At 38.1% G+C, this 14590-nt stretch overlaps 2 protein-coding genes across 2 annotated transcripts; one reads left to right on the top strand and one right to left on the bottom strand.

Moving 5' to 3' along the window:
- Positions 1 to 98: 98 nt before the first annotated feature.
- On the bottom strand, positions 99 to 5481 carry LOC121939098 (ubiquitin carboxyl-terminal hydrolase 37-like; the record flags this gene model as incomplete). Its single annotated transcript, XM_042482225.1, has 5 exons — positions 5307 to 5481; positions 4200 to 4427; positions 841 to 991; positions 310 to 395; positions 99 to 214 (listed from the first exon to the last, which is right to left on the bottom strand). Coding segments are annotated over exons 2-5 (527 nt in total), but the record flags the coding sequence as incomplete, so codon positions are not given.
- A 54-nt stretch (positions 5482 to 5535) lies between these two features.
- Positions 5536 to 11920, top strand: LOC121939100 (CCR4-NOT transcription complex subunit 9-like). Its single transcript, XM_042482227.1, has 8 exons — positions 5536 to 5925; positions 6984 to 7169; positions 7268 to 7383; positions 7916 to 8025; positions 8133 to 8242; positions 8738 to 8836; positions 8962 to 9053; positions 11029 to 11920. Exons 1-8 carry the CDS (start codon positions 5908 to 5910, stop codon positions 11195 to 11197), a joined length of 900 nt encoding a protein of 299 aa, XP_042338161.1. The 5' UTR covers positions 5536 to 5907; the 3' UTR covers positions 11198 to 11920.
- Positions 11921 to 14590: the final 2670 nt, after the last annotated feature.

Below are 14590 nucleotides of genomic sequence, written 5' to 3'. Positions count from 1 at the left end.
TATGCAGAGAATCATCACCTCAAGTTGTGTTTTAAAATGATCAAACAGTTTACATGACATAACATGCATAGTTAGAGCAATGTGAATTTCCATCATACCTATTTTCAGAGAGTCCAGTGCGAGTTGGAGTGGAGGCTGCTCTGCTCGGGCTGCCCAGAGGCTTTCGGGGTGTTGTGTCCTCTCTGCCTTCTGCACTCTGCCGCCTCGGTGTTGTCTGGAAGATGTTAGGAATCTGGATATTTGAGCCAAATGTAAGCGTATGCTTGTCTGAACGAAAACTTAAAAATGCAGTTGCATGTTCTCACTCACTTGTCTCTCTCCTGACGGATTGGTCTCATTTTTCACAGAGCGGTTCCCGAGCACACTGAGGTTTGCACTTCCGTGGGATTTTAAAACTGCAAAATAAGTAATGAATAAGAACTCAGTATAAAGTTGGGGGTTATGATTATCTCTTTTGCAAAACATCATCATATATTAAAATAGAATAACATGTAGCTACCCAGAAAAGCTGTAATGAAGAGTGTATTACAACTGCAATTTATTTGCACCAACAAGTTGAGGCCTGCTGTATTGGTATTTTTTTTTTTTTTATGAAAACAAAGAAAATATTGATTTGGTGATGTATAAGAAATACTCCTTTAAGTCTCAGTTACAACTCAGCATTACCTTGGAAAATACAACTAAAGCAAAGCTGTAGTTAAAAACAATGATTTTGTATGGACAAAATCAGAAAAAACAAAATCAGTCAAACATCACAAATAAGAATCACAGTCATTCGGTTTCCATCGTGCTGTGAACCATCAAAGCTTTTCTGGTTCTACTGAACAGAGGAGTGATTACCTGGTTTTCCCAACTTCAGCTTTTCCAGGTATTCTTTAGTCTTCTGAGCCACAGACGTGGGCACCTTGTCCAAGGTGATGACACTGCTGTCCTTCAAATACAGAATGATTCGGTTCAAACTCTGGTTGATGTTCTTCACGTTCTGGTTCAGCTGAGGACAAGAAAAAAAAATACACATTCATCAAATTAATTCCTTGATTGTAGTTTTAGATATTTCTTTTGTATGTTTTTTTTAATAAATAATTACAACTGCAGCTGATTGGTGTTATGGTTCAAGTCATTCAGGTCAAATTTAATTGTGCACTAATTACTTACCAATTTCCTACTTAATTGGCCTTTTGCTAACAAACATAGACTGGCCAAAAATAAAGTAGCATCAGCCAGCTCTGACAAGGGTCCGATGACTATGCAGCTGCGCTCCATGGACTCTGATGCAGTCTTTTCAGATTCTCTTCATTTTTTGATGGTTTTGTGGCTTGCAAACCAGATATTGTGCCTGGCCTACCTGTGCTAATGATATTAGTTGAAAGGAGCCAGAGTCAGACCCAAACTCGGGTTATCACAGTCAATTTTTAGGTGCCCTACAGCACCAAAACATCAGGATTTTTTTCTTCTTAAAATGATGCATTGCCCTTTCACATCACGCAAAGCCTGATCAAGGCTGGTATGTTGCTTTCATTCCCCCCTGTCATTCTGCAAAAAAACTTTTAAACACAGAATGGATTATTCTGCCTGTTTGCCAGCAGCAGAGATAGTAACAGTGCTAAACTGCTGTGTAAATAAAAAAATAATAGCTTTCAAGACAAGACAGGTGTGACGTATTAAGGGTGTGTTATGTATGCCGCCTAACAAGGAAGAAAAACAGCAGCAAATGCCCGCAAACTGGGTAGAATATAAGATTCAGGAGCTCATTAACATCTGAGCAGAAGACGAGATCAGCAAGCATTTAACAAGGACGATTAATGATAGCTTTATCATGCTATGCCACTGTTTCTGTTTAGAGAGTGATGCTTGACATATGTATTTTATGTCACACTAAATGCTGACGCTGCTGTTTTACACATCATGGCCATTATGCCTCTTTTGCATCTGGCACACCAACATGCTAGCTAAAAATTGCACAATGGATCGACATTATACCAGCATTGTTTGTTCTGTGTTTAAAAAAAAGAAAAAAAAAGAAAGACAGCATAATAAAGAGTCTTAGTTGTGACAGTGTTGCAAGACCTTTTAAAACATCTTGCCAAAGAGCTACAATTAAAAATTAGCCAACTGGCACTGGTTAATTTACAGAAATGTTTAATGATGTGTATTGTCATTACAAATAAGATAAAATAAATGGAAGTAAATAAGAAGGCCTATGATGAGACTTGCACTCAGAAGTAAAACACATTGATGTAAATGCAGGTGACACAACATTATTCCAGCAGTATTCCTGCCGGTACATTTAATATGTCTGGCTTAGTTAGGTCATTGCAGACAATGTGGAGAATCAACATGCAGGACTGCTTAATTACGGAGATGGATGTCATGAATTTTTACATATATGTGTTGAGGTAGGTTTTCGAAAGTCATTTTTCACGTCTCCAGCGGTTTTTAAGCATTGCTTTACTCTAAAGATGAGGACACACATTATGGTTGTTGAGCAAACTATAGATAACTTGAGAGTCACAATTGATGTGAAAAAATTGTACTTGACTTATGATCTGGTAAAAAATTTCTTCCAATGATATTGCCGCAAATAAAGAAAATAACCAATCAGTGCCGAGGAGTCTGTATTGCAGCTGTCAGTCACAGCTCGTGAAATTCGCTCAAACTATACTGTACTACTGTACAATACTGTAAGTAGCACTGACTTCTCATGTTCTCAACTTTCTCATTCTACAGCTAAACCGTACACTAAAACGGGTTTCTGAAAATATTTGAGTGAGAAATAGGCTGTGCAGTAACATTTAGTACTACAGTGACAGAATATTGATTCATACTTGATCAGCATTGCCTTGTTTAAAAAAAGCTATTTTAAAAGTTACCAACTTTAGCATTAATATTATTTCAAGCATGGTTCATTTAGTGTGAGAAAAATTAAATAAAAAGTCGCAGAAAAAAACCTTCTGGTCTGCCGTGATTTATCATCCACAGGATTTTCCCACACATTCATTTATTTATGGCAGGCCGCCTTGATTAAAACATCTGCCACCACAAAAAGATAATCTCATGCTATTGAAATATATTGTCCATACCATGCAGTTATTCACTGCAGACAGAGCAGCTGAACACAAGGTGCAATGAAAATGAAATTTAACATTTATTGCACTGGGTGTAAAAGTTTGCATTCACTCAATCTGCCTTTCCTCTCATCCATTAATCTGATCAGCTCTGACTGGATCAACTGATCAATTATCCACGCAGCGATTCGAACTGCTGCTGAGGGATAAAAAATAACTCGACCACAAAAACGTCTGCTATCAGAGATGGTGCACAGAATGACAATAAAAAAGACACACACACACATAAATTCTGACTTGGGAAACACTGCATCCAGTTTATCTTGTTTCTGCACTTAGCTCATCAACTCACAATGTAACATGCCTCGAAGCTGATCCTGTACTATCAGACACGAAGTGCAAAGTAGGCTCATCTCAACTCATCTCTCATCTCACACAGTATGACATACAACTAACCTACAGGATTGCCATGATCACACAGTGTAAAAGGCTGTTTCGTTGGCTTGTCTATGCAAATTGCAGCGTAATTTAGCCACACAATTTATGTCATGTTTTGGTTTTCTGTGTTCTAGAACTATCATGTGCAAGGTCTCTTACATGATCCTAATCGTTATCTACTTTCAGTCTACAAGACATTCAGAGCTGTCCTTTTTTTGTTCAATATGTACTCCTTTATGACTGTCAGGACTAAAAAAAATATTTAGTTCCCTTCATTTAGTGAAAATGATAACTTATCTTTCATGACTGTCAAGACTACAAATGTGTGTGTTGGCAGAAAATAGTCATAGGTGGAGCATCCAGTCTTTGTGGTGTATTCCTAACTTTTTTTTTTTTTAATTTCTATTTCATAATATTGCTGTTAAAAGTGCAGTGGAAACAATTTCATTTAACAAAGTAAAAAATGGCAGTGTTAAAGTACAATTACAGGAAAAATTAGGTATTTTCTTGCTTGTTCTATGGGCAATCCATTGCTGATGACATCTACAAATGAGAACTAGTTTTCCAAAAATTGGAGTGGTGTTACTTAAAATGTTACTATGAAAATGTAATAAAAGGTACTACAGAATCCACAGCGATGTTTAAACATTTGCACCAATTATTCAATAAATACAACTCAAACGAAATTAACAATACCTGGAAAGTTTTGGATGCTCCGCCACAGTTAAATCTTAGACAGAGGTTGACTTTGTTGTCCTTTTCCAAAATCTCAAAGGTTCCTTCTCTCCATCTGGTGGTGCCCATGTCCAGGCTGGTAAAGCGGATCTTCACAGCGCCACCGCTGGAGAGTTTGGGCACTATGGTTGACATGGCTTACTATCCAGTTGGTGCACTTTGGAGGCTGGGACTTGTGGTCAACAAATCCTAAACAAGGGGGAAATTAAAAAAAAATCTGTCAATAATCACAGTGTGCCTTTTATTACACAGCATCAACGTTTCGTCACCATAGTGTGGATTATAATTGTCATGCTTTTACCATAGATGTACGACGAAATTACCGTTATTACTGCCTTTGCTCCAGTCAGCTAACGAGCTCAATGATGAACCACACCAATTTGAAAGAAATCATGAGTACTGATACCACAGGACTTATGAAAACTCTAATTAGAAAATGCGTGTTATTAGCGATGTTAAAATTGCTCCGCTAGAAATATTAATAACGCATTAAGCTAACCCGTTTTCACACCGCTTTACTACTGAGCGCTTGTGGAAAGTCATAACAAACTCCAAGTTAACCACAACAGCTAAACATTACAGACATGCTGTTAAACGACACACTTTCACAAAGACAATAGAGTCGCAGCATAATTTTGACAAACAAAGTGGAGAAACTCACGCCGCTCATGTTCGCTAACGGTTCTGAAATGAGCCACTGTAGCCTTTTGCATTAGCCACCGAACTAGCCAAATGCCCAATCTGTACAGCGGCAGCAAAGACGTGCGGAGGTGCACGACACACTACGACCTGCGCTCTTCTAGCTTCGTCAATGTTATTATCTCAAGACGAACAATGACAAAAAAAACCTGAAAAGTTACAAAGAATAAGCTACGGGTGAGACTACAGCCAAGCCGAGTGTCTGGGATGTAGATGATGTCGTCCCCTCATCTTGAATGGATGGGGGAGGCCGACATTAGCAAGTCGGCTAGCGGGCTAGCGGGAACTAGCTAACTGGCTAATTTGCCTGATTGTAATTTGGTGATGAAAACAGTGACACAGTTTGATGTAACCGCCGCAGCTCTTTACCTGACGATTTTATGTGGCCGTCTTGAAACTTTTAAATTACGGTATCGTGTCCGTAGGTCCTCCGAGGGCAGAAAGTTTGTTTTGCCGGCATTCAACTGCTCTCTGATACGTATGTTGTTGACAGTGGACCCGCACACGACGCCTCGCAACACTGCGCGATGATGGCGGGAATGTGAAAATTTACAACGGAAATGATAACCGAGAGCGCGTTCCCATCTTATTCTCGCGATATCTCAATTATGTGTATTTAGCTAGGCTGCTGCCATTGCTAACAAAAACTCGCCCCTGGACACATATTCTCTGAATTGCGTTCAGTTTTTACCTCCCGAGGCTGTTGTCGGTATCAATAAATGAAAATATTAACCTTTATTTAATCTTTAGCCCGTTTTCTTAATGAAGTTATGTTGCTTGTACTGTTCGCGCGTACCGGAGTGCATTTGTCAAGACATTTAACGCTAGCAGCTAGCTTGGGCTAGCTTGGGCTAGCTGCTCGTTCTGTTCGATACGACAAGTTTGTTTTATTGCAGCCACATTAGTTTGCCACAACGCAGCACTTTAGCTGATACAGAAGTTTACATAAAGACTCAAAGAGCTTCAGAGAATGCTGGCGACCGGAGCAGTAAGTTTTTAACATCCGTTTAACATCATTGTGAAGTATCAACCGTTTTAACATACATTTATTCTTTGTTTGTTTTGCTTTGATTTTATAACCATCACATTTACCATCAGCATTACACACAAATTTCGCATCATGGCTCAACTCATATTTGAAGCTGTATAATGATTTCACCGAGTGAGATATTCGAACCCAAGTCTCTGTATTTTCATGACTGCTTATGTATATGTGTACCTCGTTTTATTCATATTTCCCCAAATTCATCTTGATATTTGGTATTTTTTAGAAACTAAGGGATCTCCACTAGAGTTTAAAATAAAGGTTTCTGGCTTTGAACAATGCTTGCATGTACAGTTTGCGTTGGTTGGGCCTCCAAGTAGAAAACTGATATTGTGTGTTAGATAGCTAGGTAAACGCATGTTTGCTCTCACAAAATCAGACATCATATTTTGTAACATTGATTTAAATTATCTGAATGTGTCTAGTTGTAACAGACCTAACTTCATTACGTATAGGCAAAGTTGCTGAAATGTCTTTTGTTATACAATCAATCTATCAGTCAAACACACACACACACACACACACACACACACACACAACTACATAGGCACATGGGTAAAATAAAAAGCAAACCTAAAGCATGAAAATAATAGTAAAACTAGACTTAAAACTAGGAACTGAGGAAACACCACCATAGTGGAGGAAACACCAGAGGCAGGATAAAAACCTTTTAGATAAAAGACAAAAATGACAAATATAATATTTATAATAGGTAAAGTAGATAAATAAAATGCTCTAAATAGTAGAACAAATAATAATAGATAAATATTAAGAATAGTAAAAATTAGTAAAGTAATTAACAGAACAAAATTACAGAAAATCTAGTAAAGCAATGAAACTGACTAAAATGTATGAATAAATAGATAAAGTTCAATTAAAAGCCTAACTAAAACCGTAGTTCTTGGTTTTGCTCTTAAAATGTGTGTGTGATGTACAGTATCCAATGCTTAACTAGATAGCGATGACTGATGCATTTATGCTTATTTCCCCATCTTTTCCAGGCTGTAACTAACGTCACAGCCCTGGCCCAGGTAGACCGAGAGAAGATCTACCAATGGATCAACGAGTTGTCCAGTCCAGAGACCAGAGAAAATGCTTTGCTGGAACTAAGCAAGAAACGCGAGTCTGTGCCAGACCTGGCACCAATGCTCTGGCACTCCTGTGGCACTATTGCTGCCCTGTTGCAGGTATGCCCAATATCCCATTCTTTTCTATAGCAAATAGTATGTTTTTATTTGTGTTGTTTTTAACTGATTTCTTTCCTCGTCTTATTTATTTCTCTTAGGAAATAGTGAACATCTATCCATCTATAAACCCACCTACACTTACAGCTCACCAGTCTAACAGAGTGTGCAATGCTCTGGCACTTCTGCAGTGTGTTGCCTCGCACCCAGAGACAAGGTAATAGCGAGTTCATTAAAAGGGAAATGTCAGTTTTTTAATGTTGGTGATGATAGGCTGTCTCAAGAAGTTTCAGCTGTGTAATGCTATTTTGTTTATAGGACAGTGGACATTTTTCCACTCCATCTGACACACTTTGCTCTGAAATAACAGTCAAATAGTCAGTGATAAATAATTTAAATGAGATTTGTATGTAGGATGTAAGTGTTTGATGTGACGGTATAATTCTTCAGTGAATATTAAAGGTAAAGCCTTAGAATTGACTTCTTTATCAGACATAACATCTAAATAATTTCCTTTTAATAATGTCTCTTTTCAATGTAGCAGAAATGTGCGATACATCTGAAAAGTGGACCTTAATTTCTTGTTCTTCAAGTTAATTGCATGTAATACTGCTGTAGGTATTTTTGTCTCTATTGTCAGTAAAATCAATGAAGTTGTAAAGGCATCCTTGTAGCTTGCATCTGATATTCACTGCATATAATTCTGGTTTTGTTAATTAAAATGATTTTACCTCTTTGTTCCTCACCAGATCTGCATTTCTTGCTGCTCACATCCCTCTCTTCCTTTACCCCTTTCTGCACACTGTGAGCAAAACACGTCCATTTGAGTACCTGCGACTTACCAGCCTTGGAGTCATCGGTAAACTTTATTCCCACTTTGACATTTTAATTTCTTGATTTAAGGTTGTTCCCACAAAATTGTGTCTTCATTATTCTCATCAAGCTGCCTTCTTGTATTTGCTGCAGGTGCCTTGGTCAAAACAGATGAACAAGAAGTGATTAACTTCCTCCTCACCACTGAAATCATCCCACTGTGTCTCCGTATTATGGAATCAGGGAGTGAGCTTTCCAAGACGGTACGCAACTGTTCCAGCTGCCTTTTCTGCAGTCCTCTAACTAACATATACCCTAACCAGGGTTCCCGTGTTGACTCTAAGTAATTGATGTCAGCACATTTTTTTCTCTTCAATTTTGGTGATTGTAAAAGTGGTCTTCCGTGTAATTTTGAGTGGCATTAGAAAAGTGTAACTTGCCTTAAGCTGCAGGAACCCTGCTAACTTGACTGTTGGTGTGTATTTATAGATAAAAACCTGGGTCTTTCTCTCTTGTTGATCACCTACACTGTTTAACTACCGTAAAAAAAAAAAATTAAATAAAGAGCAGATCATCAGACCTGCTACTTTTCTTTGAGAATTAAAAGAACTTAAAACGGCTGTAGTGTCAGTCAAACCGTCTATATTTTTTACTCTCAAGTTACAGAAAAATAATATATTAATTAACAGTTTTGGTATGTAATGGGGTTGCTACACCAGCTAATGCCTCATTATTCTTCTCCTCATATTGTTTGGCAGGTTGCTACTTTCATACTGCAGAAGATCCTGCTGGATGACACAGGGCTGGCCTATATATGTCAGACGTATGAACGTTTCTCCCACGTCGCTATGATCCTTGTGAGTGCTCTGAAGAAACCTCTGAGTTTGAATTCTCCTTCTGAGTCTCTGCACCATATAACACTTTGCATTGATTGTAATGGAAGATCCTCTGTCACAATGTAATCTGATGGGTTTTTTTGCAGGGCAAAATGGTGCTGCAGCTCTCTAAAGAACCGTCTGCTCGCCTGTTGAAGCATGTTGTTCGCTGCTACCTTCGCCTCTCAGACAATCTCAGGTAAAGCAGTATTGTACAGAATGCAACACACCTGTATTAACTTCAGCTCTTGATTGAGGGCCGATTTATGTTGAATTGTTTCCAGTCCCCCTGACTCTGGAAACTTTCAATAGAGTAGAGAAAGTTCGCAGTACTGCCACCAGGGGGAGCCTTTACACAAATTCAGTGTGTTGACTGGCAGTTAAATGGCTTGTAAGCCTGTGGTCACAATGTAATATTTACACTCTCATTGTTTATTAGGTAATGATCAGAAAATGTATTAACTGCTGTTTTTATTATCCGTTTCAATTTTTTTTTTTTTTTTGGTGAATACAGACTTATAGATACGCTTTTGGCATTTTTGGCTGTTAGAAGGACAAAGAAAGCAATTTCAAAATATTGCTCTTTGAGTTCTGGTATCTGTTGACTATTGCCAATATAATTTTTGGTTTTACATGATTGAAAATATTGCACATGGGGGAGGTACCCCACTTTGCCTGAAATTAAGACTGAAGACATTATAAGATATTATTTATTTATTATTTCCATGCCTTTGTGCCTTAGTATCATTCTGTGTCCCCTCTGTAAAACTTGAGTTTTTTGCGGGTCTATGAACACAGAGCAGGCGGAGCTCTCCTTGAGTTCATTTTTTCCACAGCAGCAGTTTGTGACTCACCAGGTGAATAATTGATCCGACAAACTGTTCACAGCTGATCAGGTCAATTGATGAGAGGAGCAGCTGCTGTGAGTGAATGCAAACTTTCAGACACAGCAGCATGAACAACCAAGTTTCATTTTAATGTGCCTGACATTCTCCATCTGTGCCCAGAGTTCGCTTTGCACTCCGAGAGTGTGTGGCAATGAATAACCAAACCGTATATATACCCCAACAGTGCTCCTAATGAATGATTCAGCTTAGGATTGCGAATCTTAAGCACTTTTCTTAATCGATTATTGGTAAAAGTAACAATCAATCAATATAAAAGAACACTAAAATAAAAACGTTGCTTATTTCTAACAATACCAAATGCTATTTTTCCTAAATTAACGCTCACAGCAACATATTGCATATCCTTTGACAGCATTGCATAGCCTATCGATTAATTTTTCTGAATTTCACATATTCGATTAAATTCTTAATGATCGATTAATTGATTGTCGATTAATTGTTATAATCCCAAATCCAGCTCTAAAATTAGAATAGGAGATTTGTGATAGCAGCTGTTTTAATTGTTGCAGTCTGCCACACTTAAATGAATGTGTGGGAAACCCTGGATAGAAAAGGTCCCCACAAAAGTAGAAGAGTGCCAGCAGTCAGGCTGGATATATTTTAATAATCAGCCAGTGTATGATGAATTTTACCCACTGGAGTTCGCATCAAGTTCAGATCAGTTGAAAGTTAAACATTGACCAGTTGGATTTGTGTTTTAATATCAAAAGGTCCGTGTTGTTTGCATCAACGACTCTGATCCAAAGTTATTTTAAAGAGGAGCACAAAGATGCAGCTCCTCTCCTCTGCAGCATCTAATGGATGAATCCAGCATGTGTGACGCAGCAAAGCACTCTGCTCACCAATTTCCTGTGAAAGAGACTAGTGTATTTAACCGGCGTTTACCAATATTTTGTTTATCAACCTGATAGGTAAGGTATAGCTCATTATAGCTAGTATTGCTTTCAGTATTAGTAATAATGCATATCAGGAAAGCATAATGCAGAAGAGGGCTTATACTTGAAAAATAAATTAAGCAGGAGAACCTCCATAGATAGCAGCCTTTATCTGAGGAATCACCTTTTCTCTGCATGACTTTTTCATATATGTGTATGTAGTCTTGATGTACTGTAGGTAGAGAAGTACAGCCTTTCATTGAATAATAATAACTTTATTTAATAGATTTACCTCTCGCTGCCATTTGGAGCCCTCAACATGAGAAGCTTTGTCTTTAATAGCAAGATGCTGTCGACAAAAAAAGTACTTATATGGTGTTCCTTCCTTCAGAGCCAGAGAAGCGCTGCGTCAGTGTCTGCCAGACCAGCTGAAAGACAGCACCTTCGCCCAGGTGCTGAAGGACGACACCACCACGAAGCGTTGGCTGGCTCAGCTGGTCAAGAATCTGCAGGAGGGCCAAGTCACCGACGCCAGAGGTATCCCACTGGCTCCGCAGTGACGGGGACAAAGTATGTGTTTACAGAAGGACTCTGTCATCACCGTCTAGATTTTGTATTTTTGCCAAATGTGGTGCTAAGATTGTCTGCAAAGTGAAAGAAATAATAAATGAAGTTTTTTTTTTTTTTGCTTTTGGATAGATAAATTACACCATTTTTTCCCCCCACACAGTAGGTCACTATAACAACTGAAAAAAATCCTGCTTTTTATGAGCCAGAGTGAAGCCAAAACTGATAACTCATATTTGAGACTAATTAAAATCCAATGATGATTTGTTGGCTGGTATTTGTTTATGACAGATATGTTTTTGGCAAAATCGCTTAAATTTTGATGGAGAGTTGTGCTAAAGATATGTCTGGGTAGGATATTTTACAACTTAAACTTAGTCATTTTGAACAGGTAACTGAAAATTCAAAATAACTGCTATAACAGAAAAAGACATGAAACATGAAATGGGGAAAAAATGGCCCAATATGCAATGCAGCTTGTAAAACACGTATTGCTGCAGTTCTCACTTCGATTTCTATCTCCATGTCTGTCCACATATCAATACTGATCAATACGAATGATAAGCCAGTATCGATTGTTATTATCAGCTCCTCCACAATATTGGTCAACACTCGTCTTTTCCCGTTCATCACTGTAACTTGATGTAACATTCCACCTCAAAACAGGAACTGTTATTTTTTGCTTCTTGCATTTCAAATAAGACTTTTTAATCTTCTATATGACTGGTTTTGTCTCTTTATTTGTGGGTTGATACCACAGTATATGCAGCAGTTTAGTAGAACTGCAGATGAATTTCCTTAATAGTTTTATGTGTTTGTTGGCTTATATTTGGCCTAGTAATCTATGAGATGTTTAACACCTCTTTTAGGATTAATTGTGCCTTTGACATGTGCTTAGGAGAACTGCTTTCAGTCCTTTTTACTGGAAAGACGGGGGGGAGACATTGACTCTGAAGGACAAATTGTTGTCCAAGTGGAAACAAACATTTTTTTTACCCCACCCAAACGTTCCCAAGAGGTATTGCTGGCACCAGACAACCAGAGAGCTTTCCGTTTTCCTCAGAGCCTAGCAACATGTTCCTTTTCTCTCATCAGTTAAGAGTTTCCACAGATACCTCGGTTCTGCCATGTTTGCTGCTGGGGATAGTAACTTACACTAGGTGGCTTTCCATGACAGATTTGAGCAAAAGCTTAAGTGATATTTTCAAAATGTCAAAACACAATTGCGTTTCCACTGAGTGATGCTATGTGACTTCTCCACTCATGATAACATTCCAAGAAGCGTGCTGATTGATGTCCAAAACATTGGCAATTTGGCACAGAAACTGTAAGTTTAAGAAGGGTACAGACTGCTCTTGACATGAGTCGGAGCATATCAGAGCAAAGTCTGGACACTTTCATGTAGTGTACGCTGGTCATTGACGCAACCGGAGAATGCATACCATCAAAGGCCAGTGAATGTATCGTTATCGCTACATTGCACCTAACTTAAGCCAACGTTGCCTTGGCTTGGATCCAGTATGTTACGTACTTAACTCATCTCAAGCTCCCTCTGCAGTCTGCAAGTGTTTCACTACAACGTTGCGTTGAAGCAGAGTTCAGATAACTGTTGGGTTAGTGGGTTTGCCTTGTACTAGTGATGGGCACAGTTTGTTGGGGCGTGTCGTGTACACTATAAACATAATGTGTATAACTATACACGTCTCTTTTGTATCCAGTGGTAGACAGAATTGTACAGTGAAACCGACACTTAGGGAACCAATGTTAAAGCCCATGGTGTCATTGTCTTTGGCCATTACACTGTGTAATCATTTACAATATAATGATAAACTAAAGCAAAAATGTGTCTATTTCCACTTAAATGCCACTTTTGGTTGATAAAATGGCTGAAATGATTCACAAAAACAGTTACTGATGAATTTCCTGTCAGCTGATTAAATCAATACATTGTTTCACAAGTCACGCCCCAGCATGACTGCAAGTATCAGTTCAAGGTCTGAAGTTTCTTGAAGATGGTTTCATTTGTTGTTTGACAGATGAGAAAGTGGCTCACCTGAGCTCACTGAATTCTTACTCTAACAGCCCAACAGACTCATGAGCCTTGATTTCCTCTCACCGGTACATTAACAGATTGTGGCCCCCATAGATTCCATTATGCTCACAGCAACTGCTTCACCTACGCTCAAGCCTTCCATTTGTGAGCAAATCCGATCCCCATAAGAGGTGTTGCAGAGTTAGCATTGTGTGTTTTCGTCCGTTTATGAGGAAAGAGCTTCAGTAGCTAAAGTCATTAGAGGCCAGGTCCTGGGACCCTTTCAAATGATAGAGTGCATTAGCTCGACTGGGTTGAGAACGGTGAAAGTGATGTTTTCCATTTTTATGGTGCTGTTTGTGATTTGGATGTCTACATTGTCAGCCAGTAATATTCTCCTATGATTTGTTTGCATTTTAAAGCAGGTTTGAACTAAGACTGTGAATCACCAGAGGCCCCATGAAGTAGTTAGTAAGTAGGACTGGACCAAGGGAAGAATGGAGGGGAAAGGAAAAAAAAACCCTTGTTTTTCTTCAAGTGTATTTCAGGCTCCATTTTTAAGGTGGAGCATCTTATGAAGTTATCGTTATAATTCTAAAAATTCTGATCTCTTGCTTTTTTATGACCAGAATTTAATTGTACTTTTACTTTCAATACTTTAGTACATTTAATATCCTAAAATTACTTTTTATACTTAAGTGCAGCATATATCAGATGCTTTAAGACTTTTACTCAAGTAATATTCTAATAGGTGACTTTAATTTCTACCAAATTCATTTCTTGCTAAGAAATCTGTACTCAAGTATGGCTTTTGGGGAACTTCATCCACCACTGGCTGCAATAAGCTAAGTATTGTGATATAATCTATTGTAATTTCCAAAGGAAAACATTGTCAACATTTGTATTATCTCTTAATCTCTTATCTCTTATAAAGTTTTCAGTCCATTCATCTCAGTTAAGTTATTTTTATTGCTGCAAAATGTAAATGTAGTGGACTGTCAAAGCAAATAGTTATATTAATCTAGTAAGCTATTAAAAGTTTCATTTGTATTTGCAATATTTATAACTTATGCAATTAAAAAAAATTGGCTTCAGTGTAGCAATACAATATTTCCACACAAAAGTATTTCGATGCTATGCTGTATTAATTTTTCTGGGCTCAGTGCCTTTTCACATGCATGTTGGACAGTGGAGAAATATAAATTAAATTAAGCACTGTAATAAAATCTACACGGCTGTGCTCTGCAGTGTGTGGCACCTTGCCAAGTTCTATACTATCATCCTTTATCAGCCTTTACTCAGACTATTGCAATCTTTAGATATCATCAAATATCAGGAGTTTTTTTACTTGAAC

The sequence above is a fragment of the Plectropomus leopardus genome, unplaced genomic scaffold (assembly GCF_008729295.1).
Source record: "Plectropomus leopardus isolate mb unplaced genomic scaffold, YSFRI_Pleo_2.0 unplaced_scaffold41, whole genome shotgun sequence".
In the NCBI taxonomy this organism is placed as follows: Eukaryota; Metazoa; Chordata; class Actinopteri; order Perciformes; family Serranidae; genus Plectropomus; species Plectropomus leopardus.
This window is presented reverse-complemented; position numbering and strand designations above follow the sequence as displayed.

Coding starts and splice junctions, on each gene's coding strand:
- LOC121939100 (XM_042482227.1), top strand. Junction 7,384..7,915: donor GCCTCGCACCCAGAGACAAG/GTAATAGCGAGT, acceptor GTTCCTCACCAG/ATCTGCATTTCTTGCTGCTC. Junction 8,243..8,737: donor GGAGTGAGCTTTCCAAGACG/GTACGCAACTGT, acceptor ATTGTTTGGCAG/GTTGCTACTTTCATACTGCA.